Source organism: Mauremys mutica, chromosome 2 (genome assembly GCF_020497125.1).
Source record: "Mauremys mutica isolate MM-2020 ecotype Southern chromosome 2, ASM2049712v1, whole genome shotgun sequence".
Lineage (NCBI taxonomy): Eukaryota > Metazoa > Chordata > Testudines > Geoemydidae > Mauremys > Mauremys mutica.
Window position 1 is genome coordinate 241790881 of NC_059073.1, and position 27221 is coordinate 241818101.

The 27221-nt window shown below is 38.7% G+C and overlaps 1 protein-coding gene across 2 annotated transcripts in view; it reads left to right on the forward strand.

Moving 5' to 3' along the window:
* DGKB (diacylglycerol kinase beta) overlaps nucleotides 1-27221 on the forward strand; it is a 534249-nt gene that overhangs the window by 429356 nt on the left and 77672 nt on the right. For both annotated transcript variants that reach the window (XM_045008243.1, XM_045008242.1), the window contains one exon: nucleotides 2167-2362. In XM_045008243.1, coding sequence (XP_044864178.1) covers nucleotides 2167-2362 — 196 coding nt within the window. The remainder of the gene's footprint in view (nucleotides 1-2166; nucleotides 2363-27221) is intronic.

Consider the following 27221-nt stretch of genomic DNA (forward strand, 5'->3'; position numbering starts at 1 on the left):
CAGAACCCCGCTGAAAGTGCTCGATGAAAGTGCAGGCATCCACTAGCATATTGTAAATTGCAGGACCGGGATCTAACATATCCATATATACTGCAATATATAATAAAGCATGTGGTTATGCCAGGATGCCTACAAATCTTAGTTGTCTTGTGAGGCATGAGGCTAGTGTGCAAATAACTTCAGCCAATATGGGAATGTGGATCCTGGAGACTTTGAGGGACTCAATGAATTTATAAATGGATATGAAGTCTTTGCCCCTGTAATGGGTGCAAATATAATCCAGGTTGTAGTAACCAAAAGTTATTTGTTTTCCATCCGGTTGCTGTTCAGTTCCATGCTGTAGGTGGAATGGCATAATGGTCTCGACCTGGTTCCTAAGGGAATAGGTGTATGTACTGGAAAACCACCACTACCTTGTATGTGTATTGGAAGTATCAGCTGAGAGGCCAAGGACTGAATGAGCACAGAAACTAAATTATCTTCACACTCCTCAATCTACCTCATCTTTAGGAGGTGTAAACAGGGCAGTGTGTAGTAACTCCTGTTCTAAATAGGTTTCTTGTTCTCTGGATAAACAGGGGAGTTTGCTGTTTAAGGGTACGTCCAGACAACCCGCCGTATCGGCGGGTAGGGATCAATTTATCAGGGATTGATATATCGTGTCTCATCTAGATGCGATATATCGATCCCCGAACATGCTCCCTTTGGCTCCGGAATTCCACCAGAGCAAGCGGCGGTAGCGGAGTCGACAGGGGAGCCGCGGCCATTGATCCCACACCGTGAGGACGGGAGATAAGTCGAAATAAGATACGTCGACTTCAGCTACAGTATTCCCGTAGCTGAAGTTGCGTATCTTACATCGACATCCCCTCCCCCCCCCAGTGTAGACCAGGCCTTAGACTTTCAATCTAGCATCTGTCATGAACACTAACTTTCCTAAAGAGATAGCAAAGAAACCAAAGTGGGACTCCTTATATCACTTTCAAGGAAAGCTATTATATTATTGAAGAAACTGATTTTTAAAGCAGAACAGAAGTTTCCTTATGGCTCTACTGGTAGCGCTTTGCTTCTGGCCAAGAAGGTCTTTGGTTTGTCTCCAACATGGGCTCATTCCCAATGATTTGACCGCTATATAGTATTAAGCGGGTGTGTGCTATTAGTCTGTCAGATGTGGTGATAAATTAAAGTCCTCTAGAATAGCGGTTCTCAAACTTTATCAACTCAAGGACCCTCATTTTGATTTTAAAAAAATTGGGGACTCCCCCAAACCTCCTCCCACTCAGCCCCAGGCCCCTGCCCCACCCCACTCCTTTTCCAAAGGCCCCACCTCTTCCCACCCCCACTCCACCCCTGTCCCTCCTTTTCCCTGCCTCTTTCCACTCTGTCCCCACTACTCCCCTTCCCTCCCAGGGCCTCCTGCATGCTGCTGAACAGCTGTTCCCTGGCATGCAGGAGGCTCTGGGAGGGAGGGGAAGGAGGTTAGCGAGGGAGAGGGAGGAGTTGATCAGCTGGGCCCGCAGACTCTCTGGAGTACCCTCATGGACCTCAGTTTCAGAAACACGGCTCTAGAAGGTTAATTTAAACTTTAAAAGTAAATTAATGTTCAGAAAAGGGTTTTGATTAACAGCAGTGGAGGTGTCAGAAACTCCATGAAGTCTACGTAGGGACTTGCACTATTGCTACTGATCTTACATGGAAAGTGCTCAGATACTGTGGTGTTGGGCAGCAGTATAAAACCCTAAAACAGAAAAAGTGTTTCTCTGGGACAGATAGGAGATCCAATTATTGTGAAGCTAGTGTTTGCGGTATGGATATTTGTCCAGTAAGAGCTGTAGTGAGATCATGAACACATTTCACATCAGTCAATGCGTAACCATCAGATAACAACTTTTCACTGCCAAATAGTTCCATGTTTAAGTAAGCAACCTGGGGATGAATAGTAATCATATCCACATTCTGCCTCCTGAACCAAGACCTAGTACCCTTCTTCCCAGCTCATAGTTCCTTTCCAGAGATGATATATATTTAGTATTAAACAGGAATATGTATTTGACAGTAGGAGGAATGAAGAAGGAAAAAAAAACAACTGGTAGGTAGAACATTCTGATTTTCTCTTTCTGTCTTACTGCTTTCTCTCTTTATTTCTTTGTTTCCTTTGCTAATTAGTGTGATGGAATTCAGCTAGACTTAATCAATATTTCTCTGGAAGGAATTGCCATTCTGAACATTCCAAGCATGCACGGTGGATCAAATCTTTGGGGAGAGACCAAGAAAAGACGTAGCCATCGTCGAACTGAAAAGAAGAGGTTGGATAAAAGAACCACTGTCACAGATGCCAAGGAACTGAAGGTTGCATGTCAAGGTAATCTTCAGATTAAAATGAATAGCTGGTTCTAGACAGTCAAATAATTTATTAAACTATACTGCTATATGCCTCTTTATCGAAACTAAGAGTGGCTTAAAAAAACAAAACACACCAAAAAAAAATGCTGCAGCAGTGCACTGGCATAAACACATCTACAATAATAATTGCGGTCTTTGTGCAAACCTACCTTACCTAGATAGGACGTCACATGTGAACCAGACTAAACAACAACACAGAGCACTGCTGTTCTATTCTGTAGAAAAAGTGCTTAGTGCTACAGAAGCCAGATAAAAGCTACTCATGAATGGCACTCTACATACAGTTTGTTTTCAGGGACAAACATGCCCTTTTTCTGACAGGATTTGTCCTCCATGGCCATGGAGCTTGTCTCATCATGGTAATAATGAGGATCTGCTACCACACTGTAGCATACGATACCTGGATCCCCTCTGCACTCCCTGATTCTATACACTGCAGTTTGCCTGTCAGCTTTCCCTTCCATTTAGTCATTACTCATTTTTACAGAGAAAATCAGGATTCAGTCCTAAGAGTTATTTCAGACAATCGTTATAGTAAATAAGTGTCCATTTTACTTGGTGGGAGCTGAAAGGCATTCATTGTAACACAACATTAAATATCATAAGTTAAGAAGTTTAAATCAATTTTTCTCCAAGTTTTACATTTTGTGGACCACTTTCTAAAAGAGAACTTCTCATGAACCCACCTCCCCACACAACACTTCAACATTTTGGTCTCAAAATATTATTTGGTACGGACCACATGGAAGGGTTCTACAGATCACAATATGAGACCATTGGCCTACAGTTATCATCTACAGACTTCTTTTGCTCTCTGTGTATTTTTCACTTTCAAAGAGAGAGATCACTTACCTCAATGGGTTAAAACATTCAAAAGGCATATTTCTCGGTATGCTTGATAAAACTCAGGATTTTTACATTCTGATTTTATTTGAATCCTTTTACGTTTGCTGCTTCTCTAAAGATTCTAAATGTCTGGGTTTTTTTTCCAGATCTGGTACTCTGGCATTAAACTTTTTTTTAAGTCATTGTTTGTTCATGACACTAGTAAAGGATATATTGTAGCTTTAAACCACTGTCTGACTGGGAAGAGAAGACAATGTGTATTGACAGCAGTTTTCTGAGGCATTGTCTTTGAAGAAGGCACAAGGACTCTGGGATTGCTTGGGGACTGGCCACAACAATGGCATCTGCTATGCCCACTAGCAGGGTGCAGCACATTCCCTTCACTCCCATCCTCATTTTAGCCCTGCTCTGATAGTCCACGTGGAGGTGGGACAGGTCCATGGCGCTACCACACCTTCCTACCAACTACAGAGTTTCTGCTGCTACTGTCAATACTAGAATCCCTTGGTTCTTGAACACCAAGAGAAAAAAGATCAAAATTGTGCATTGTCCACCGACCAACATAAGTTTCACCAACAAAAGTGCTGGCTTGGACAGTGCTGTGCCAGCAGGAGAGGCTCACCTGCCGACAAAGCTAACACCACTTGGGGGTGGTGTAATTGTGGTGGCAGAAGAGCTCTCCCTTGCCTGCAAAAAGAGGCTACACAGGAGACTTTACAGCTGTAGCAGTACAACTGTGCCATTGTAAGGTCCAACTGTAATGTAGGCATAGTCTAACAAACAAAGGGATACAGAGCCCTTCGCATCTAGGGCAGCAATTCACATGCCTTTCAAATTGCTATGGATGAAAACGGTTGTAACCTCTCAGCTGTTTGAAGATCTGTATCGAACGGGATAGCAGTTTCAGTCTAGTGACTGGTGGACTTGTTTCCATGTTACAGTAATAATTATTACACTTTGTTTACATCCTTGCTGGCAGTCTCAGCAGAGATCTCAAGGACTGAATGAAGGACCCTAGTTACCTTTAAAGGTGGTCCCTCCATGTCAGTGTTCAGGAATGTTGCTGGATAGTGTGAAGAAGTTTGGAATGTCACTGGCTGTGTTGTATCTGTTCTGGGGGTAAACAATGTGACTCTGCTTCCAATATCAATCAAGTCCTTGTATTAACTTATTTCCCAAGCCTTGTATTAACTTAAACATTTAAGTCTAAAGTAAATAGTTAGTGGATAAACCCTAGTGGTACCAGATAGGAAAAAAACAAAATTTGTTAGGTGAAGAAATGTATTTTCAAGTTTCAAAGAGCTTCTTTTAAACAACAGGTTTTTTGAAGTGTGTGAAGAAGTACTTTGACTTTACAGTTGGAATTTATAAAGAGCTTTGGTTAGGTAAGGTGAAAAGTTTAAATCAATCAGCTATCAAAACAGCTGACTTCCTGTCTGTTCTCAGACAATATGATTCCTTTGCTAGCTTCAGAATAGTATGTCCTTGAGTCACATCTTGTCTTAGATTAGTGTCTTTTTTATCCCTTAAATACATTTTAGCTACTTAAAGGCTTGTGTATTTTTTAGTTTGGAGCAAACATTTCACAAAATGTTAAAGACTTCTACCGAAGTTTGGACTGGTGGTTTGAGAACCAAGATAAATACACACCTGCATGTTAATCTCTGTTCATTTATTTACTTAGTCTGAATAAATATCCTTTCAGCTGGTTTTATATCCAAACAGCATCTAATCACAAGACCTAACTAAACAGTCACACTTTATAGGAGACTATTAGCTAACATAAGGCTTTTATAAGGATACATATCTGATTTTTCTGAAAATCTAATTCTCCTAATTAGGACTTTTGAGCAGTATTAAAGATTTTTAGTATTATCAAATAATAGCAATGCAACTGTGTCACTAAAACTGTGGATCAATCGGTGTTTCATTAGAAATCCCTGCTTTTGTGATTTTATAACTTGACCATTGGGCTGAAGCTTGGCACGCACAGCCTGAATCCTGGAATGGTTAACACTGTCAACACTTAAGAGTGGATTGTGACTGTGCAATCTGCCCTAAATAAGAGGCATCATGTTGCTTTGCTGACCCTGAAGCAGGCCAGGAGAGAGATTGTGGGACTAAACTGCACTAAGTTTATGCCTGGTGCAGAATATGTGGCCTGATGCATGCAGCACCACCACTGCTTGTAATGAAGGGGGAGGAGCCAAAGCTCTACCTATTCCTGGTCCCTCCTGCCCATGGGGTGGAGGGATGTATTTGTTCTATGGAGCCTGCTTCCTCTCTTGCGTTGCTACTTGTGATGGAGCTAGCCAGCATAAGGGAGTAAGGCAGTGGTCCCTAACCTTTTTCGTCTGGCAGGACAAAACATAGGCCTGGAAGGAACCTCGAGAGGTCATGTAGTCTAGCCCCTTGTGCTGAGGCAGGACCAAGTATATTTTGACCATCCTTGACCAGTGCTTGTCTAACCTGTTCTTAAAAACCTCCCATGTTGGGGATTCCACAACCTCCCTTGAAAGCTTATTTCAGTGCTTAATTATCCTTAGAGTTAGAAAGTTTTTCCTAATATCTAACCTAAATCTCTCTTGCTGAAGATTAAGCTGATTACTTCTTGCCTTATCTTCAATGAACATGGAGAACAATTGATCAGCATTCTCTTTATAACATCTTTTAACATAACTGAAGACTGGTCCCCCAGAGTCTTCTTGCCTCAGGACTAAACATGCCCAGTTTTTTTAAACCTTTCCTCAAAAGTTACATTTTCTGAACCTTTTATCATCTTTTTTGACTTCCTCTGGACTTTCTCCAATTTATTTGCAAAAGAATCCCATTAGTAAAATCTATGAAACATAAATTGAAATTTAACAATTTGAAAAGCCAACTTTTTCACTTGGGTGCATGAGTGCAACTCCCACTGATTTCTATGGGAGTTGTGCATGGATGTCAGAGTGTGACATTTGGCACTAATATTTTCTACTTGTAACTAGCTTTGTAACAATGTGTGATGGAATTCAGCTAGACTTAATCAATATTTCTCTGAAAGGAATTGTCATTCTGAACATTCCAAGCATGCACGGTGGATCAAATCTTTGGGGAGAGACCAAGAAAAGACGTAGCCATCGTCAAACTGAAATAAATTGTGCATAAATAAGATGACCTATTTCAAGAAAAGTTTCTAGAGCAGAAATGCACATGCTTATTAATACTTGATTGAGTTAAGAAAGAATTATTATAGTTTCTCTTGTGCAAAATCCATTTATTATAAAGCCCTAAATACAGATTTAGTTGGCAGTCTAGAACAGCTAGAAGATTTTGTGAGCATTTTGCTTTTGCAAAATTTTCATATGCAATATTTTACTATATCGGATCCCGGGCATTAACAGATCTGTGAAATGTCTACACATTACTGATTATTCCAAGGACAGCATTTTAGCTGTAACTGTGGACCATCTTTCTTTCTGAACCTTAAACAAACTCCTTTAACATTATTTGGCCAAGATTTTTCTTTGTGAATATACACAAATATTAATAAAAGCCAAGAATCAAGGTTTTAGAAAAGGTGAACCTATGGCCTGTAGACTAAAATATGAGCTTAGACATATAACTGTAAACAACTGAGCTACCTGCTTTTTAGCAAATGACACTCGCTCAAAATATAGATGATATTATGACACTATATTTCCATGAAAGATACACCAATTCTGTTAGGTGATATAACAACAATGGTTATATATTAAATTCTCTTCCTGCCAGAAATGTTAAATCAAGTTCTCAAACCTTTCCCTGTTTTCTTTAGTATTTGTAACAGAAGGAAATATATTATTATAAGAATTGCACTGCCAAAGCTTTCTTTTGGTGAGGAAAAATACTTATGTTTTATTTGCTGAATCTTATTTGGAGCCCAGTCCCAAGTTTATTGGGAGCCTAATTTGGTGCTGGATTATGTTAAGCATCTCACTGAATCACACCCTTGGGGCCCAATCCTTCAAACACACACGCGCGCACCCCATGCGCGCACACATACACATATAACTTTACTCACATGAGGAGTCCAATTGACTTCAATGGGAATGCTCATGTGAGCAAAGTTTATAAGCATAAATCTTTGCAGGATTAAGGTCTTAAATTGTAAACTCTTCAGGATAGGACCATTTCTTCCTATGTACCTTGCACAGCAACAGGCATACTGATGTTTAACAAAATGTTAAGAAAAGGGAAATCAAACTGAACAGCTTGACAGCAAACCTGTAGTGAGCTACTAGCCAGAGGCTTCTTAAATTTAAGACAATGCATGTTCATGGCTTAATTCAGCATTTAGATATAAACCATGCTCATGGCCTATGATTCAATAACTCTGGGTGAAAATTTGTGTTGATGTACTTTCTCTATTATGAGTTTCTGGATGGAAAAGCAGAAGCCATAGAAGCCATAGAAATGGAGCAACATGAGCCAAGACATACAATCACAAAAATGGGAAGATGCTGAAGCAAGGGAAAGTGACAAGGCCACAGGGGAATTCAACAGCAGCCATGTAACATGGTGGTCTGCATCTGTAAGGGCGAAGGTGCCAGGGGCTGTTATGTTTTCTTCTAAGTCTTTAATAAAAATGTGAAATGACATAGGGCCAAGAACCAATCCCTGCAGGACCCCACTAGAAACATATGTGCAGTGATGAGCCTCCATTTACAATTATATGTTGAGACCTATCCATTAGCCAGCTTTTTATCCATTTAATATGTACTGTGTTAATTTTATATCTTTCTAATTTAATCAAAACATAATGTGGTTCCAGGTCAAATGCCTTATGGAAGTCTAATTATATAACATCAGCACTATTACTTTTATCACCCAAACTTGTAATCTCATCCAAAAAAAGATATCAAGTTAGTGTGACAGGATCTACTTTCCATAAATCCATGTTGCTTGACATTAATTATATTATCCTCCCTTAATTTTCTATGAATCAAGTCTTGTATCAGTCCTGTATCATCTTGATGGGGATTGAAGGACATTGACAGTCTGATAATTGCTCAAGTCATCTTGTTTACCCTTTTAAAATATTGGCACATTGGCTTTCTTCTAGTCTTCTGGAACTTCCTTAGTGTTCCAAGACTACTGAAAATCAGCATTCATGGTCCAGCAAGCTCCTCAGCCAGCTCTCTTAAAACTCTTGAATGTAAGTTATCGAGACCTGTTTATTTAAAATGTGTAGTTATAACAGCTGCTGTTTAACATCCTCCTGAGATTCTAGTGGAATAGAAGACTGGTATCCTATAATCTGATGACATCATCTGTTTTTCCCAAAATACAGAATAGAAATATTTATTGAACACTTCTTCCTTTTCTGCATTATAATTGATAATGCTACCATTTCCATCTAGTAATGGACCAATACTATTGTTAGAATTCTTTTTGTTCCTAATGTACTTTAAAAAAATCCTTCTCATTGTCCTTAACTCTGCTGGCCATAGATTTCACTCTGTGTCCCTTGATTCCTTTATCAGTTTTCTACAATTCCTAGTTTCAGTTTATATTCATTACTATCAAGTTCTGCTTTCTTCCACTTGTTACATTTATTTATATTTTTTCAGCTACAAAATGACATGAAGATCGCTTTAGCATGCAACAAACATCTTCATAAAGTACCATAATTGTATATATGACTTGGCTCTCCTATCTAGGTACTTTAGAACACACACTTATTATATGGATTGATAGAAATGGACACACCCGCTGTTGTCTATTTCACCAATATTATTAGTCAGTTTTCTGGGTTATTTGGGTTAATTTAGAGGAACTTGTTTTAAATTGGCTAAATATAACTCAAGTGTCTATTTCAGAACTGTAAATGATACACTTGGCATCCAATTTCCAGTAAGCAGAAAAATTTCCAATCATTTAAATTCAGTGACTAAATCGATTAAATGTTGAAGCAAGAAAAAAATTACATATTATTCCTTAATGTAAAAAAATATTGAAAAAAGGATTATGGCAGATGGAGTGTCTCAATTCATAGAAGAGCTATGCATACTGATGGTGGATTAGCTTCATTGACTGAATGTAGAGTGGTCAAATAATTAATTGTTTGGAAATTCAGTGCTGAGGACCCTGAGTATTTAAAAAACAAGAACTCTAGTATATGATATTCACGGTGTTGTACACCTCCTGTGGAACTTATTTCTGTGCAGTTAATTCTCACATACGCACACATTGATATAATATGTTACATCATTGCATGGACTCCAAAAGCTTGAAAGGCCTGGCTCAAACAAAAAGCACAGTAATGAAAACATCCACATCATTATCATCTAATGATGTAACTTGAAAGTTTGTTAATTCCTTGTACAATATTGCATTAAGGTTAGGCCTGGATACCAGTTGAGTCTCTCCTGTTTTTTTCCTTGACGGGTCTTGGGAGAATTTACTGAGAGAGACTGGATAGAGTAACAAAACTCAGTTTTTAGTATATCTTCAGAATAACAATTTTATTTAGAATGCTGAGATTTTATTTAAAAATTAGAACTTTCCCTTTAAGAGCTGTCCCTTCCAGCTTTATCACTGTTTTCACGCTTCATTAGAATGCTTAATCATGGACATACTTGAAAGTGACAAGTCAGAAAAGATCTCAGTGTTCAAATGAAATCGTTATTGTAATGTGTAAACCTTTGCAGGCTGATCTTTTTTCAGCAGTTTCACAAGAGCTGGAGTTGACGACTCAGTCCTTTATCCTGCTGACATCTCTAAACTGTATACCATGTGCTTCATCTGGTGAGTTCTTAAAATCAAAATCCTGTCTGCTTTACGTGGATATTAAAGATAGGATGACCGTCTTCATAAGAGAAAGGGTTGTCTTGGGGTCCTTGCTGAAAATATCTTTTCCCCCCTTTCCTCTCCATTGTTGTGCAATAGGCTGTGTGCCAGTTTTCTTCCTGGAAATCAACTTTTCACTGATGTGGCACGGCATTTATGCAGAGTCTGATTCTGCAGCCCTTACTCATATTAAGTAGTTTTCACTCATGGAAGTAGCCCCACAGACCTCAGGAACTGAGCCCAGAGTAACACATGTTGGAATCCTATAGAACGGGTAGGCAACCTATGGCACTCATGCCAAAGGCGGCACTCGAGCTGATTTTCAGTGGCACTCACACTTCCCGGGTCCTGGCCACCAGTCCAGGAGACTCTGCATTTTAATTTAATTTTAAATGAAGCTTCTTAAACATTTTAAAAACCTTATTTACTTTACATACAACAATAGTTTAGTTATATATTATAGACTTATAGAAAGAGACCTTCTAAAAATGTTAAAATGTATTACTGGCACGCGAAACCTTAAATTACAGTGAATAAATGAAGACTTGGCACAACCTTCTGAAAGGTTGCCGACCCCTGCTATAGAATGAAAAGTATTATCTGTGATAATTGCAAAATGGTGATGATTATTCTTATTATTGAGAAGTAGTAGCCTCTTAAGAATTAGAGTGACAATCTGATTTGGATTTATATTTATAAAGTACGTATGTATGTATGTTTCTGGGTAGTATATATTATAATAAAAAATCTTTTTATTTACCAGGCAGTTGAGATTGCCATTGTATTATTCCTTTGTATTATACCACAGAATGTGCATTTTATTTCAAGAGTTATTCATTGAAAGAGGATAATTATGGTGTATTTCACAGGTTGCCAGAAGGAAAATGTATCTTTGAAAAGTTTCATTTCCCTTAAGTTGCTCATTTTCTATAGGAAGACAGAGCTATTAAGTAACACACATGGCAGAGATTGATTAAAATGGCATAAAGGACTATCTTATTTCTAAGTACAGGGATTTGCATGCATAGCTCCCATGGTTTCTAACAGAAATTCACTCCAGCTACTCTGTAAGGAAGCTGAAGTAAATGGGTTTGTGCAGGGAATTAGGCAGGAATGGGAGGGCCATGTGCCACACCAACCCAAAAGTGGAGAATAGACAGTTCTTTATGCTATTCCAGACTCTGGCCAGCAATAGGAGATGCAAGGGTTACATGCATCCTATGCAAGGGCATGTGGCCACTAGCTTTCTGTAATTATGGACCAAGTCATTTCCTCCCCATGCAGAGGGCTATATGCCAAGGAGGCCTTCCATGACTGTTATGCCTTATCTAAGTAAACTAGTATTTTCTAGACTGACAGCCAAATGAATACTTAAGAGGGGATATACAATATAATAGATGTCCAGGATCTCCAAAGGATTTTAATATATTGTACTTGTGATGCATAATCAGTGATGCCTACAGTTTCCACAATTAATCCTACATTGGCAGGGTGATGGATTAGATGGCCTAACTGTTTTTTTCCATTTCTGAGACACTAGCATTGCTAGTATTTATCCATGTAAAGACCTGAGCTCTGAATTGAGAACATACTTTGCAGAATGTGAAACACACTAATATTTAGCTCTTGCACGTTTCAGTGGAACCTAGGGAAAGCTAAATTTTAGCTCTGATGAGATTCTTTTTTCTGTTTCTTCCATGCCACAGTCTTTTTTTCTGACAGCATTTCACTGGTGTGTGTTGGCAGCTTAGGAAATACAGAACAGTAAAGTGACAATCTAGAATTAAGTGTGCTAAAATAAGAGACAAATAATTGTTACTTTAAAATTTACTGTGCAATGCACCAAATGTAGATATTTGTATAGGAATGTGTGATGTAAACAGCCTAGGATGTAACTCCCCTTGGTGTAATTCCATTGAAATTACCAGAATTATACCAAAGAAGAATAATGCGGTGTGTTAACTAAAAGCAGAATTTTGCACATACTGCACTCCTAAATGTGGATCTGAGAAACTTTGTAAGTTCTCAGGAACTGAGAACTGCTAATATATAATAAGTCTCTTTAATAGAGATATTTTTGATAAATCCATGAATTTGCAACTTCTCCCCCCCACCCCCCACTCTGGCTGTAGTCCCATTAAAATCTTGTTTTGAAATGGGACTACTGCTGGAATAGAGGACTCTAAGATTAATCAAAAAATCTCTGATGGAGGTTTCCTTTATGTTTAATAATAATAAAATGTATTTTTTTTAAAAATTGCTCCATTCCACTGTTTTTCTAGAGGTTAAATCTGATCTCACACTCATGGAGAACAGGAGTAACTCCACTATTGCAGTAATATTAAATCAGTGTGTCACTAGAAAAAGGCCCCAGAATAACCATATTCTATCAAGTGCTTTGGTAAGGACTTTTCCCTTAATTAACAAAATGAAAACATCTGTTGCTTTCTCTGTTAAGCTCTTTTGGTTTCATACCATTTTTATAATATACTTGTCTCTTTGATTCAGAAGTTTTTCAGATATAAATTATTTGTAAAAGTTACTTTTCTTCCAAATGCTTACAAAAAAGTCAGCAATTAACTAACTATAACAGGTGTTTCCTTTCTTGGGGAAAGGAATGCATATGATTATTGTAATTTAGATTCCTTTGCGAATCAAGGAATTGTTCTGTTATTCGAAAACACTGCAAGTGCACAGAAAATAATAAATATGCAGCTTTTAGGCAGAACGGTTGGATTAATTTAAGTCTGAGACATTAACCCTTTCTATGTCTTTTTGGCTGTGAGATCTATGAACATTATGCATAATTGTTACTAATGAATATGCCTTAAAAAGGCATGACTAGCATAGTGCAATCAGGTGTATGTGGGTGTGGTTAAAATTGACATTGATATTTTACACTGCCAAATATATGCTTTTTCATGATGATCTTTACATGAAAAGGCAGCAACATTCATCTTTTATGTTCAATTTGTTTAACAGCAGACAAGTATCCCATAGAACATCCAATAGTATATTACCCAAACTATTTGCTCATTTAACCCTGACCTAGATGCCTGAAGCGTAGGGCTAAAGGTTCCGAAATACATATAGGGTAGCCCAGCAGATCATTTTTTGGCTGTTATTTCACACAATCATGTTCTCCGGTCCATTCTAGTACAAACTTACTGTTTTTCATTACTTGTTAATAGAAAATGTCAAGTTCTTTGAGTGTTTGTGAAAGGTGTCATATTGACAGCAGTTTAATTCTGAGTAACAATTTCAGATTTTATACATGATGATGCCAATCATTAAAAAAATAGATACAATTATCTGAAAATACTGGTGATGTGAACAAATTTTATTATAGCCTTGTAAAGATTGCAAGTTAGGTGCTATTTTCTCGCTAGTGCACTGCTCACTTGCCACAACACTGTAGAGAAGAATATGGGGGAAGAGAGACTGAGAGCAAGCACATACATATGTTAAGTCTCTCTTTTATCGAGTAGTTGAGTTCTTTTGGATTTTCTTATGTTTGGAAAGAATCAGGCTCACCAAATGTAGGCCCATTTAATCATACAAATATTTTACTCGTATCTAGTTCTATTATTCCTTGGCAAGCAGAGGCCCTGCAAAGCTTGTCCTGTATCTGGGAAGTGGGGTAAGCAAATGTCACACTGCAATCACCAAAAAAGGGAGCATTTAGATAATGTTGTCTCCATCCTCCCTCTTCAGAGACCAGGCATAGATCAGGAGTCACTCTGCTGAAGTCAATGCAATTACACAGGTGATAAGCCAGCCTCGGTGAGACCAGAATGAGGCCCGCATGTCACCTCAGTGACCTGTTCCATTTTTACCTGCTGCCTTTAAATTGTGGTCTCCCTCCTGAGACTGTAAAGTGTTGCCTGTAAACCACCAGGCTGTTTGTAAGAGCACATTATAAAGTAGGTAGTATTGGAAAGTATAAGCTAACAAATTAATGGCACTGCGAGGAGCTGCCTGCTGGGGTGAATATAAATTGTAAAAAAGGATAAGCAGAAAGGTAATGGGCACTAGCAATGCTGCACAACACTTTTCAAACTGCTGCTGACTGTGTGCCAATAGATATGGCAATAACTGTCAACAAGATTTACAATATTTTCACATTTACACAGTGAGAGTGGAAAGGTTGAAAGAGTTCTATAATTTTAGTTAAAGTTTCGTGCCAACTATTTCTGTACCAACTATTTCCAGGCAACAGGGACACTAACATATTGGGTGTCATTCATATATGTCAATGGAAGACATTTTTATCACCAGAAGTCCTTGAAACTGGGTTTTAGAAAAAATGCAGTAATGCAGAGATGTATGCGTGCTTATAAAATCCAGGGCGGTACTGATCTTCCCATCTATTGTCTACTCCATGATTTGTGATTGCGCTAAACTGTGCCAGGCTGTCTCCCTAACAGGCTGTACCAGCAGCCAGAGATTGCTGGAGTGAGGAGCTCCTCCAGCCATGTCCCTGTCCCTGAAATTAGAAGGGGCTGGCTTAGAGCTGCTATGTCAGCTTTAAACACATTGGAGGAATCCTCAGGAGGCTGGTTAAGCAACTTTACAGCCCCATTGTGGCTCTGGAGCAGTTCAAATGGGCTGTAGCAGGGCCGAGGAACTGGCTCATCATCATCTCACACAATGGATCTGCTCCCTATATGTATTCAGTCACATCTGCTTATTTTACTGACAATAAATTTTGACTACTTTATTAGATGTTTGCGTTAGATAGGAGCTGGCACCCCTATCGGAGAGTAAGCAGGATTCTTTTCTGACTCACACATCATCAGTAGAATTGTCCATAAACTTCTGAGTGCAGAATCCTTGTTTCATTTGCATGACCAGAAAGGGAGAACATTTTGACTTTCCGAACTCAGATTACTTATTCATTTTAGCTTATTATGTTTCTTTTGACTTGTAAACTGAGCACATTTGGAATGGGCATCAGTGAAAGATGATAGACATGAAATGCACTATAGCATTTTTCAGTTAATAACTGCTCTCTAGGTGTAGTATTAGGAAAGTCCTTATTTTTTTCTAGAGCAGCTATCAAATCTAGAAGTGCTTGCTTTGCTGTTTACCATGAAAACAGCATTCTTTTAGTTTCTTTTAAAAAATCCTACTGGTGACCACATTGAAATCCATGTTTTGTAACCTGGCTGGTGTGATTTTATCTCCTCTGGGAGAGATTCCTTGTCCTATCATAAAGCTGAATGATAGACTCTGATTGTCTGGCTTCATGTTTGACTCTGCTTACTTCCCAGTCTGATTTAACTCCAACTTCTCAGAAAAGCTCTTGCTTGCTCACTGACTTTTAGTAGTTTCAGCTGCTGATAACCAATAAGAAAACTTTTCTAAGAAGTGGAAGCGAGACCAGACTTGGAATAAATCATTTGTCAAACTATTGGTCATTTTTTTGTGTGGCACTAAATGTCTCATTCAGTACAAAAAGAAAAAAAATAGGGGATGAGGGCGCGGCTGGACAATATAAGTAAATAAACCAAGTCTTTCAAAGCCCAAGTGATACTTTACTGAGGCTGATTAAACCATTCCACAGAATACTTCATAAACTGTAACAAGCAGTATGAAGAGTGATAATGTTTGACAAATCAGCATCTAGTGACTATTATTTATCTGTATTGTGGTAGCACTAGAAGGCCAAATCATGGACCCATTGTTCTGGGTACAATATAAATACATAACCAATATAGTTCCTGGCTGAAGAGCCTAAAATCTAAAGTTAAGTGCCTAAATCCTAGGTTGGTGCTAGGTTCAACAGTGTGCTCTCTTCTCTGTATTTTCTTTGCCTTATTTCCGTACTCTCTTCTGTACACTTTCCCATCTCTATTTGGCCCCTATTCGGGAAAGTACTTAAACATTATTAAATATGATTGGCGTCAATAGAACTTAATTGTATGCTTAAAGCTAAGCACATGCTGAAGTGCTTTCCTAAATCAGGACTTTTACGTAGCATATGTCCTTTTCAGCTATCTATACTCTACCACACTTTTACTGTTTCATTCTTGTTTTTCCTCTTTCCCAGTCCATTCACTGTTTTTTTTAATTCCAAGAAACAGTGCACAGATCAGTGAAAAAGTAACAGTAGCAAGTTTTTTTGCCTTACAGATTCTAAACAGCTTGTAAGACCAACTACAGGCAGGGAAGAAGGTTTTCATTGGCAACAATTTCCTATACGTTGTGTGAAAAATTCCTTTAAAAACTGTGAATTTTTCAAGTTTTAAAATCTCAATGAGTCTTTTATTTAATTTAAAAATTTCTTTGCTCATTTGAAGATGATTTAAACTATTAGGGAAGAACAGGTGAAATGGATGATTAAGAGGAGTCCATGGAGCATAAAGAGCTTTATGCCAATAAAGGACAGTCAACAATTTTGTGACATCAGAAATCCTTGTAAGATGATTGACACCTTGATCAAGTTATGTAAACTGTTCAATTTCAATTTAAAAAATCCCAGTTCCACAGCTCCCCTTTCTGAAGTGAGAAACCTGGGCTCAATAGTAAGCATCACTGTAATACTGTTAAACACACACATTAAATTACGTCTGTATTTTTAAAATTGTGTCCATTGCCCATCAAAACAGCATCTGAGTGAACATGCACACAAATTAAGACAACACACACTATATAACACTGATTTATCCTTCAAAAAAGTGTTTTACCACAATCCACGGTGAGGCAAAAGCCTCAGAAGTCATCACATTGGGTAAAATTCAACCTCTGTTCTGAAGGCCTATGCACCAAGTCCCATGTAAAAATTCTCAGAATAAGACTTAAATGGCACTCAGTGGAGCGTAGGCTTCGTGTGGACTCTCTGCACAGGGGTAAATATAACCAAGTGAGTAGTGGATTGTGCCACACATTTTCTGCCTCATGTTTGGAACTCAGGAGCTGGCTCACTTTAGCTTGAAAAAGAGAGAGTTTTATAGATGACAGTAAACCCACTGGAAAAGTATGACATGATGATATGTACACGCAAGGCAAAAGTTATTGAATCTGGTCTGGTGTTTTTGCTGGATGAATTCTCTGCTTAAAAGTGACTTTCATTCTGTCAAACAAAATGATCTGAACAAAAAAGGGAAAAAAGGCTCTTTGGTTGGAACACTCTGAAAGTCTTTCTTCATGAAAGATGAAGCCCTACAAATCCAAAACCAAGAGTTCCTGCTGTGATGATCAGTGTAAGAAGAGAAATATTTACAGTGCTTAAAGTGAAAGATGACTCGATGATTTTTATGTTGGATGATGACCTTGATTAAGGCATTTCAGTGCATTGCTCCAGGATTTTCTCAGTTAGGGTTTTATATATATATGTATATAAAATCTGTTCAGTAAAAGAATTACAGCACAGATCATGTCTTTGTGTATTAAATAATCTTCAGTCAAATGATGCTTGGCACATATTTGGCCCTGACTGTACAGTAGGTTGGGCCTGTAATATAGCAGTAGTCACTTCTTAATGAGTTACATTCCATGCCATTTATGAGACAAAGCAATGGAGATATTAGTCTGAACTCTTATGTGTTTAAATCAAGATTAGAAATAAATACTTTGCAAAACTAAAGTGTGCAGTAAACCAACATCTACCACTGTAAAAACACATAAACTAGGGCTTGATACTGCCCCTGGAAGCCAAGGCAACATTTGCTGTTGCCTTAATTGTTACCTGGATTGACTTCCTATCAAAACATCTGGAGTTCAATTCAGAAAAGAAGGGCCACAGACACCACTCCCTCCCTCGACACCCCCCCCGCTCCCCCCTGCCCATAGGGAGAGTGAATGAACTAGGGTTGGGGCCTGGAGAGCCAGTTTGAATAAATGAATTGAATAAATGAAACCCCAGGAAGGGAATGTTTTAATTACGTGTTCACTGTGAATTATTAAGTGTCCCTGCAGATGGGAGTAATTGGTAGCAGGGAACTGCAGAGTGACCTCTGGCCATGAAGGAACACTTAGTATCCCTCTAATGGGATGACCACTTACTATCAGCTGGATTTGGAAGGATGAAACCAGGGCCTTCCATTTATCTCCTCAGTGCCCCTCCTTGCACCAGATCTCATAAAAGACCTTGCTTTTCACAGCCTAGTATCTTGTATTGTCTTCTTTGGGGAGAGGAATGGTAGCCTGTCCTTTGTGAGCCCTCAAATTGTATCTCCTTCCTCCATGAAAAGTTCCCGACAAAACAAATCTAAATTACTTTTGTTGACCCGCCAAGCTGAATAGCTAGGATCAGTTGTGGTGATCACTGGAGTGTGCAGGAGGGCACAATCATACTGCTCAGGGTCTCTATTATTTTTAGAGGAGCAGCATCTATATCGGACTTGTACTTTGGGTAAATAGATGTTCCAGACCTTGATTCAACACCCTTTAAACCAGTGTGACTCAACTGAAATGAATAGTGTAAAACTGTGTACCAGCCTAAAACTGGTGTAACAGAATGGTGAATCAGGCCTTTTGTCTCCTCAGCTTTCTGAATAGCTTGCATTCATGAGCACTAAATTCACAGGAAAGGCGCTTACTATTTTTTTGTTAAGTTTTGCTCAAACAGAACCACCAAAACTAAATGGAAATGTTAGGTAATTTAGCAAAAAAACTTGTTGTTTAGCTGCATATTTTTGTTTAAACAGTATTTCACAGAAGTTTTCCCTGGACTGGCTATGTTGCTTGTGTTTTATATTTGTTTGTCTTTGAAGGTTATATCTGCCCCGTATAAGGCCTAACAAGGCGATTGTGTAGAATCTATTTTGAATTCTTCTAAGACCTGTCTTAGAATAGCATGTCTTGTCAAATTCTGACAATCCCATAATTCTCAGATGTTCCTTTAGAGTAACATTCTAGGATCTGGCTTGAGTTCATAGACAGGCAGTTAAAAGACTTTCATTTAGCAATCCAGCACATTGGAAAAGCAGAGCTCATCTGTGGAAGTAAAAGGATTGTACTAAAACAAAAGCTAATAGGAGAGAAGGTGGTCTTTTAGCTGTAAAAGTGAAGGAACTACTTGCAGCAACTTGAAAGGAAGGGTGACATTGTGACCAGTGAATTCAGAAAATCACTCGATTTCTTTCATGACACATGCATTAAATATCTTTTGGTCTGGGCCACATGTTTGATCCTTGTAGGGATTTGGGGGTCTTCTTAACATATGTTCCATCATTATAGGAATCTGACAGATCTATGAAGATTATGACAAGTTTGGACAATGTGAGTTGCTAGATAATTGACAAAAGTGTTGCTAGATAATTGAAAAAGAAAAAATCCATTTAACTAACATGCACTACTTGTACCGCATGCTGAATAACATTTATACTGTATATCTATAGACACACACACACACACACACAAAGATAGAAAGTACGTAAAGTATCAGAGTTGGGTTATGTTGGAGGGATAGGAAGTCAGCCGAGTGTGACTTCTTCCCCTCATTAGAAAATGTTTCATACAGTGTGTTAAGACCCCAGGAAGGCATTAAATATGGTCTGGATTTTGTCACTGTGATAGATTTGCATGATTATGATGATGCAAGATGTTAAGCTGTAGTGTGTGTGCTTATATTTGCTCTCTTTCGAACATGGCCTTGAATCTCATCGAGATTCTCCTAATCTGACACGTTAATTAAACCAATAAATAGACTTCATTTCTTTTTTTGATGTTATGAAACATATTAATGCTTTTGTAGGGCATCTTCAGAAAACCTTCCAAGAAATATTTCACACGTACTTGAGAATCCAAAGACACTGACTAATGTATAAATACAGGTACCGAATTGTCATCTAGTAGTGCATTCTTCCCAGCCAGACATGTCCTGTATACCAGTCCAGATGAGTTCTGAGAAACACCATCTTGTCATTTGAGTGGCCTCTTTTGTCCCCTCTTTGACTTCTGACCTCTCATAACAGCTATTAATACAGTGACCGTCATACAATTGGGAATACTACTGGAAAACAAAGCTTGCTTTTTAAAATTTGCCAAACATTACAGATTTGAGTGAGCAAAAGCAACATAAAGTTAAAGTGTAAGATGGAGTTTAAAAAAATAAGTAGGGCAATAAAAATCAAACATTTATTCTCTAATACTACTTAGTTAATCCTATTTTACCCACCTAGAGTAAAGTATTTGCTGGGCAGCATGTTTTTCAGCTGGCTGAAAAGTAGCACAGATAGGGAGTGCACAGCCAGTGTGAAAAACATGGACAAGGTGAATCCTACAGGCTGAAACTAGAAGGCAAATAAAACCCCCAACATTTATTTTTGGGAGAGGTGCTACCTTATGATTGTTGAAAGCTTGGGGTTGGTAATACTGTCAGTGGGTGCTGCTCAATAAACCTATAAGTAGTAACAAAGAGAAGCGAGCATCTTTCTGCAGATTTTGGAAGAATGAAAGGTGAGATTCTCTAGAAATTGCCAGTTTTCACCTGAGAAATTCCTAGTGCCGTGCTGAGATTTCAAAAGCCCTGCCTCTGACTGTCAGCCAGAAAAAAAAACCCTTGCTCAGAAAAAGCCATCTTCTAATTACATTCATGCTCACATTCAGATTGATATCACAAATACCAGCAATAGTTAGCTGCAAAATCACAGGCCTCTCCATAGAAAGGAACAGTTCTAGTAACTCAGAAAGTGGAGGGAACAGGAAACTAGATGCATATGAGCAAGTCTGTTACAGCACAATTGGTCAGATCCTCAGCTGATATAAATGGTCATAGCCCCATTGACTTCAATCGGTTTATGGTCACTTACACCAGCTGAGGATTCCCCCTCTTGTGTTTAAGATACTGATGTCACTAAGGCTGCTTAATTAAACTACTTGATGTAGTTGCCTGAGCAACAGCCTAATTAACTATAATGGAGTTTCAAATCCTCTGTATTGCAATGGCGATTTCAACCCTCAGCTGTATCACTGAAACTCACTTAAGCTCAGCCTAAGTTACATAGATATACACAGCCCGTCCATCAAAAACTTTCTTCTCAGCACCAAATATATCAGCTCTGCAACATTTAAGTACCACTGACCTGGTAAAGAGACTTCAAGTAATTCTTGAACCAAGCACGATGCTCCTATCAATCACATGCCAGAGCATTGCCCCAAAACTACAAGGATGGCAGCTTCTTATTTATTTATTTATTTATTTATTTTAAATAATGGACCCATTACACTGTCTGAAATGAAAGCCCCTTTTTAACTGGAGTCTTTTCTCTATCTCTCAGGCATGGGGTTCTGGATGAGGAAAGCTGGCTGAAACATGGGTGAAAAATCTTAAATAATTTAAAAAAGTAACATGCGTTCTAAAATCTCCTGCTCTTTACTGAATTTGTTTTGGCATACGGAGCCCCTAATGCACCTGTGGAGAGAATGTTCTCAGTAATGGATGACATCTGGTTTGAAGACAAAAGTGGGATGTCAGTAGATACAGTTAAGGGTATGACAGTGGTTAGAGACAATCTAGCAGGCAACTGCTGTGAGTTCTCTGAACAACTGTGTGGAAACGCACAGCTTCTTCAGAAAACTCCATTTATCTGCAAACGGCTTACAAACAATATTACCTTTTCTTACAGATTGTTTGTTAGTTTAGGCTAATGTAGATTTATCAAAAACGTTTGAAATTATCAGGTTTTATGCATGATTTGTCTTGTAACTTTAAATTTTGCAGCTACATAGGGGATAACATTACTTGTATTCCCACAGCACAGTCTCCTGCTTTCTTTACTCCATATTCAGACAAAGCTCAAACTAAACTTGCTTTAGGCTTTTCTAATAGGTTTAAACAATTGCTTTCTATGGGAGTTTAGCCTGATTAAGGAGTAAAGCCAGCTTCTGCAAGAATTTACCCACATGCTTAACTTTATGTAGTCCCATTGAATTCAATGGGATTAACCACAGTGTGTAAATTTAAGCACTTGTGTGAAGTCTACACAGGATTATGGCTTTAGTGAGGCCTACAGGATTTGGCCTGTATGTTAATTAACAGTTTGGTCCAAAATGAAGATATTGGCAGTCATTTCAAATTCTTAAAACTGGTATGAAAATGACAAATTGTTCAGGGGTCACTTTCTCTTTTTATTGGCACAGACTCATGCACCTGAATCTTGTGCGTGGATGTGTTTGTATAATGTGTAGGTCTATGTGTGTTAAAGAACCCTAGGAATCAAAATAGAATGTAAAAGATTTAAAGAACACAAAGGCAAATGCAACTATTTCAACTGAACAGGGTGGTGCCTTTACCAGAGTGGTGTATTTTATAACTGTGAATTTAAGGAACTATGAGGGGTTGCCATTTCTTTCACAGTGGACATATGTACAAATAAAAGTAAGCAAATAATAAACACTTAAGCAATTTGGTTATATTGTGACCAACCTTTCTTATTTTTTAATGGATCAAGCCCTAATAGTCTCTGCCCCAAAGAACTTACAATCTAAGTGTGTGTCTATGCTAGGAAGAGCTAAGTCAAGATTAGCTATCATGTTTTAGGGTCCTCCCTAAGATTAATTTAGACATGCTAAACTGAGGTAGAAGGTAACCTGCATCATCACAGAAAAGTTCAAGGTGAAAATGTTGTAACACTTATCTAAACTCAACCACTTTTTGTTTTTGTAGACAAACCTTAACTAGACATGGCAGACAAAGAGCAGGAAGGGAAACAAAGGACAGAGAGGTGAAAAGATTTACCCAAGCTTATACAGTTGCTCAGAGGCAGAGTCTTGAATAGAACACAGGTTCCTGAATCCAGTCCAGTGCCGTATCCTCCAGAACACATTACCTCTCTAAGTGGAGGCAATATGTATCAGTTAAAATATTAGAAGTAATTCACCAAAGTTTTGTTGTTAATTTGTATTTTATCAATGAACGTCTGGATCCGTTAAGAGGACTTTGGGCAGAATGTTTGGAAATGGAACCATTGCAACCATTTCACATAACTTTTAGTTCAGAATAATTTATAGTCCTCTATGTGCCATCCAGATCCAAATTTAATATCCAGTCCAAAGGGATATTTTTCCATCAAGCTACTTAAATTCCACATTCAAACCAATACTGATCTTGCCTTGTGAATACTTCAGTGGCAGTTAAAAAACAGAATAACCACTAGTAGATTCCACTCCCCAACACACACACACCTTTTTTACTATTACTGTTTACATGAAAGCACCACAGTGAATCAGAGCAGTTTTAAGGACCACTCTATCCCATTCTGCCACTAGTAGACCTATAATGCCCCCAGAACATGAGGCTGCATTTGGACAAAATTTAGGAAAATTAGAGTGTTGAAACAGAGGTGAAGTTAGAATAGCTGGGGAATCTGAGGTTAGCTCTTGATAGAAAGCTGGCTTTAGAAATATTTACTGAGACACAGACGGCAATAACAAAGGGTTCTCTAATAATCACACTCCCAAAGCAGTTGTGACTAGGCAGTCTGATAAAATGTATGCTTGGTGAGCCTTGAAGACTTCCTTGTAGTAATCCCCTTCCTCCAGGTATGGTTCTTTAATGTGTCAGTATTTCATTTTCGTTTGTTTGACGGTCCACCTGAAAGGAATGCTAGTAAATCCTTCAAGTGTGTAAAATCATGTTTCAGGCATTCCTGTTTGTGGGAGGTGAAATGATGCAACTCAGGTGAGAGATTTGGTTTTATCCATATACAGTGGCTTAACGTTCAGTAGGATCAGTATACTGTATCAGTATACAGTAGAACCTCACTAATTCACAGTAATGACTGGAAACCCATTGCAAATTATTGAGGCCCATATGGTTCCCTACACCAGTTTCTCCTGCACAGAGAAATCAACATTTTTTTTCTGTTCCCATAAGCCACAGAGCCGCTGAGATGACAATACTTTAGAGGCACTATTTTTGTGTGTGTGAATTATGGAATATGTGTTTTAGAGCCATGTGAATTAGTAAACTTGCAGGGGAGAAAAATACCAAATATAGCCCAAAAATCTTTTAAAATGCAGACAAAATAGTGATGAGCTATTACCTGGCAGAATTGGTCCTAGTGATAGGCACAATATGGTGCACCACATGCAGGGGAAGTGTGCATCTCACCTGCCTTTCCTTACTCATGCTGTATACGGAGCACAGATAGATATGCTGAGCATTAGGTGCATATAATCTAGTTGAAATGTGCATATATGATATTCATGTTTAGAGCACTTCTTCTTCACTGCCCAAAATTGGGTGGACCAGGTAGAGCTACAAATACAGTATAATTTTATATGTATAACTTGCAATAGAGATTTGTATAGGCATCTTTCATTATTGCTAGGTAAATTTAGTCAAATAAACACATCAGGAAGATTGTTTTCAAATAAAATGCAGCATATTTCTAAACTAAGTGTGGAAAGCTCATTTTTAGTAGCTCAAATGCCATTAAGTCTTTTGATTAGAAGAAGGGTTCAGAGCAGTTACCTTGATTTACGCTGGTGTGAAAGCTGGATCAGGCCCCTTTTCTCTTTGTGTGTTGTACAGCACCAACTGTACCATTAACACGGAACATACCATTAATAACAACAATAACAGCATGAATACAAGAATCATAGGTGCCAACTCAGTGGGTACTCGGGGGCTGGAGCACCCACAGGAAAAAAACGGTGGGTACTAAGCACCCCCCAGCAGCCCCCATGTCAGAACCTCCCCCTCCCTCCAGTACCTACAGCCTGCCACGGATCAGCTATTTTGCGGCATCAGGAGGCACTGAGGAGGGAGAGGAGAGGAGTTGAGGACGCAGCGCACTCGGGGGAGGGGGCAGAACTGGGCGGGGAAGAGGCAAGTAGGTGGAGTGGGGAGGGAAAGAAGCAGGGCAGTGGTGGGGCATTGGGGAAAGGGGTGGAATTGGGGCGGGGCCTGGACAGAGCCAGAGGGAGCACCCCCACCCCTGCAGATTTGAAACCTGGCACCTATGACAATAATAACACAATACAATCAGCCCATGGTGCCAGCCTCGATCGCCTACTTGTATATTTTCAAGCAAGCACATTTGTGCTTGTTCTCTTGCAGCCCCTCTCACTTGCTGAACAACCACAAAGCTACTCATTATCCGCCTTCAAATTCCTTCTCAAAACTCTCCTTTGCTGTGATGGCTGCAAAAAACTTAACAACAGTTAGGCTGCTGGTGAGCTGAGACGACGGCCTGTGATGCTGACCAATATTGTCTCCCTGTTTCTTTGTACTCCCCCGTCTGTCTGTATTCATCTGGTGTCTCTTGCTTATACTTAGATTGTAAGCTTTCTGGGGCAGGAACTCTTGTTTTGTTCTGTGTTTGTACAATGCGAAGCACAAAGGGATCCTGGTCCATGACGAGGGCTTATAGGTGCTTGGGCAATACAGATAATAAATAATGTAATTGAATTCTGATTTATATACAGGACATACAAACTATGTCAACAGAAGGCTGCATTGATTATTTACAGAGGCCTGAGAGATGACCTGATTTCTATGGAAAGGGAATAGATTGCAGCCAGCCTCAGCTGTAAGGTGAATATGCATCCCTGGAAATTATAGTTCCTACTAGGCAATGTCCAATTTAAATTGAAGTGGGTTCAATTTAGATAAGAATGTGATTCTGCTTAGTAAGATCTCTGTAATATAAAGAGGTGTGGGCACATTTAGCTTGCAGGCTTCACTTTGGCCACTCGGTACAATATGAAACTCACAAAAGGGTTGGATCGTTTTTAATTCATCAATCTTTTTCTGGGAAAGAGGGCACTTTTCCCCCACATCGGGCACTATAACTGCAGACTCTTCCCACATCCTTTTAGAGGAGGGTTAGCTATAATCTTGGGTTGTGCTGCTGTATCGGAGGAAAAGATTAAACATTAAATCTGGTAAGGTTAGAGTAGAGAGATTTATGGCAGCACTTAATGAAAGCTAGTAGCTGTATGTTTTAGAGGCTTAAAGTAAAGCTTGATCATAACCCTACAAACATTAAGTGTTAGCATTCGGTTAGCAGCAAGTCTGGCTAAAAATGAAATGTTGCTATAATACCAGACTATTATGTTGGCTGTACTTATACCCAGGGGCTACTAAAACTAACTGGGAACAGTTACCTGCCTTTTCATGAGCTGCAAACTCACTATAGTCAGTTACAGTTTTCAGGTGTTATAAACTGAGGCCTTAGACTCGCTAATGTATTAAGAGTGACAGTACAGACTCCTTAATTTAAGCAATGGGGAAAAAATTAAATTACTTTTAAACTGAGAATAGCTGAAAATACCAAACTTCTCTGGTTTCCACTGCTTATCAGTAAAATTATGATTGAAAACTGTTCACCTGGGAAAATCCAAATTCACATTATAAGCATAATGGTGCTTTAAAGAAGTACTAATGATATACTTTATGAATTTTAATTTCTGTTTGGAAGTCAGCAAGTGTGCTTTCTATAAATGTAAACCATCTGTTGGCACCTTCTAAAAGTCTAGAATTCAGTCCATCCAAACATGAATTATTTATTTTGGAGTTTCTAAGTAAACTCAAGTATTGTTTATAATCCATGTTTTTATCTACCATGAAGTTTGGAAGTCAAGACATTAACTTCCAAACAAAACGTATCTGAGCTGCTTTAAAACACCATTATTTCATAAAGCTGGTTGTAGAAATTTTTAGAAAGCAGAATTTGTAACATGTCCATCTAAGGTGTCTTTCGTGGACACTATAGTTCCAAAATAATTGAAAATTCCATAGAATCTGAGAGGTGATGACAGAACTGTTGCTGTAGGTCTGCCCTGGTAAGATTTTTGGCATGAATGGGTGAATTACTTATATGGTGCTTTCCTAATTTAAAAGTCTTTCTTTCATTCATTTTGTGTGTGTGTGTGTGCGTGTGCGTGTGTGTGTGTGCGCGCGCGCGCGCGTGTGTGTGTGTGTGTGTGTGTGTGTGTGTGTGTGTGTAAACCAGTCAAAGTTCATCATACATTCTTCAACTAATGCAAACATGGGCAGACTAAATCTGCAAAAATGCTCCTCTTCTGTGCATTGATAGCAAAAATCCCCTGCTCAGGTGTACAATACAATACAAGTTGCTGATGGAGAAATCGCTACTGTTGCTGCTGTTGTGGGTCTTGCTGTTTTTCATGACCCTTTTATTCCCAGATTACATTTTAGTTCTCTTGCCCTTGTACAAACTTTGATGGAATGTGCTTGGATGAGGGTG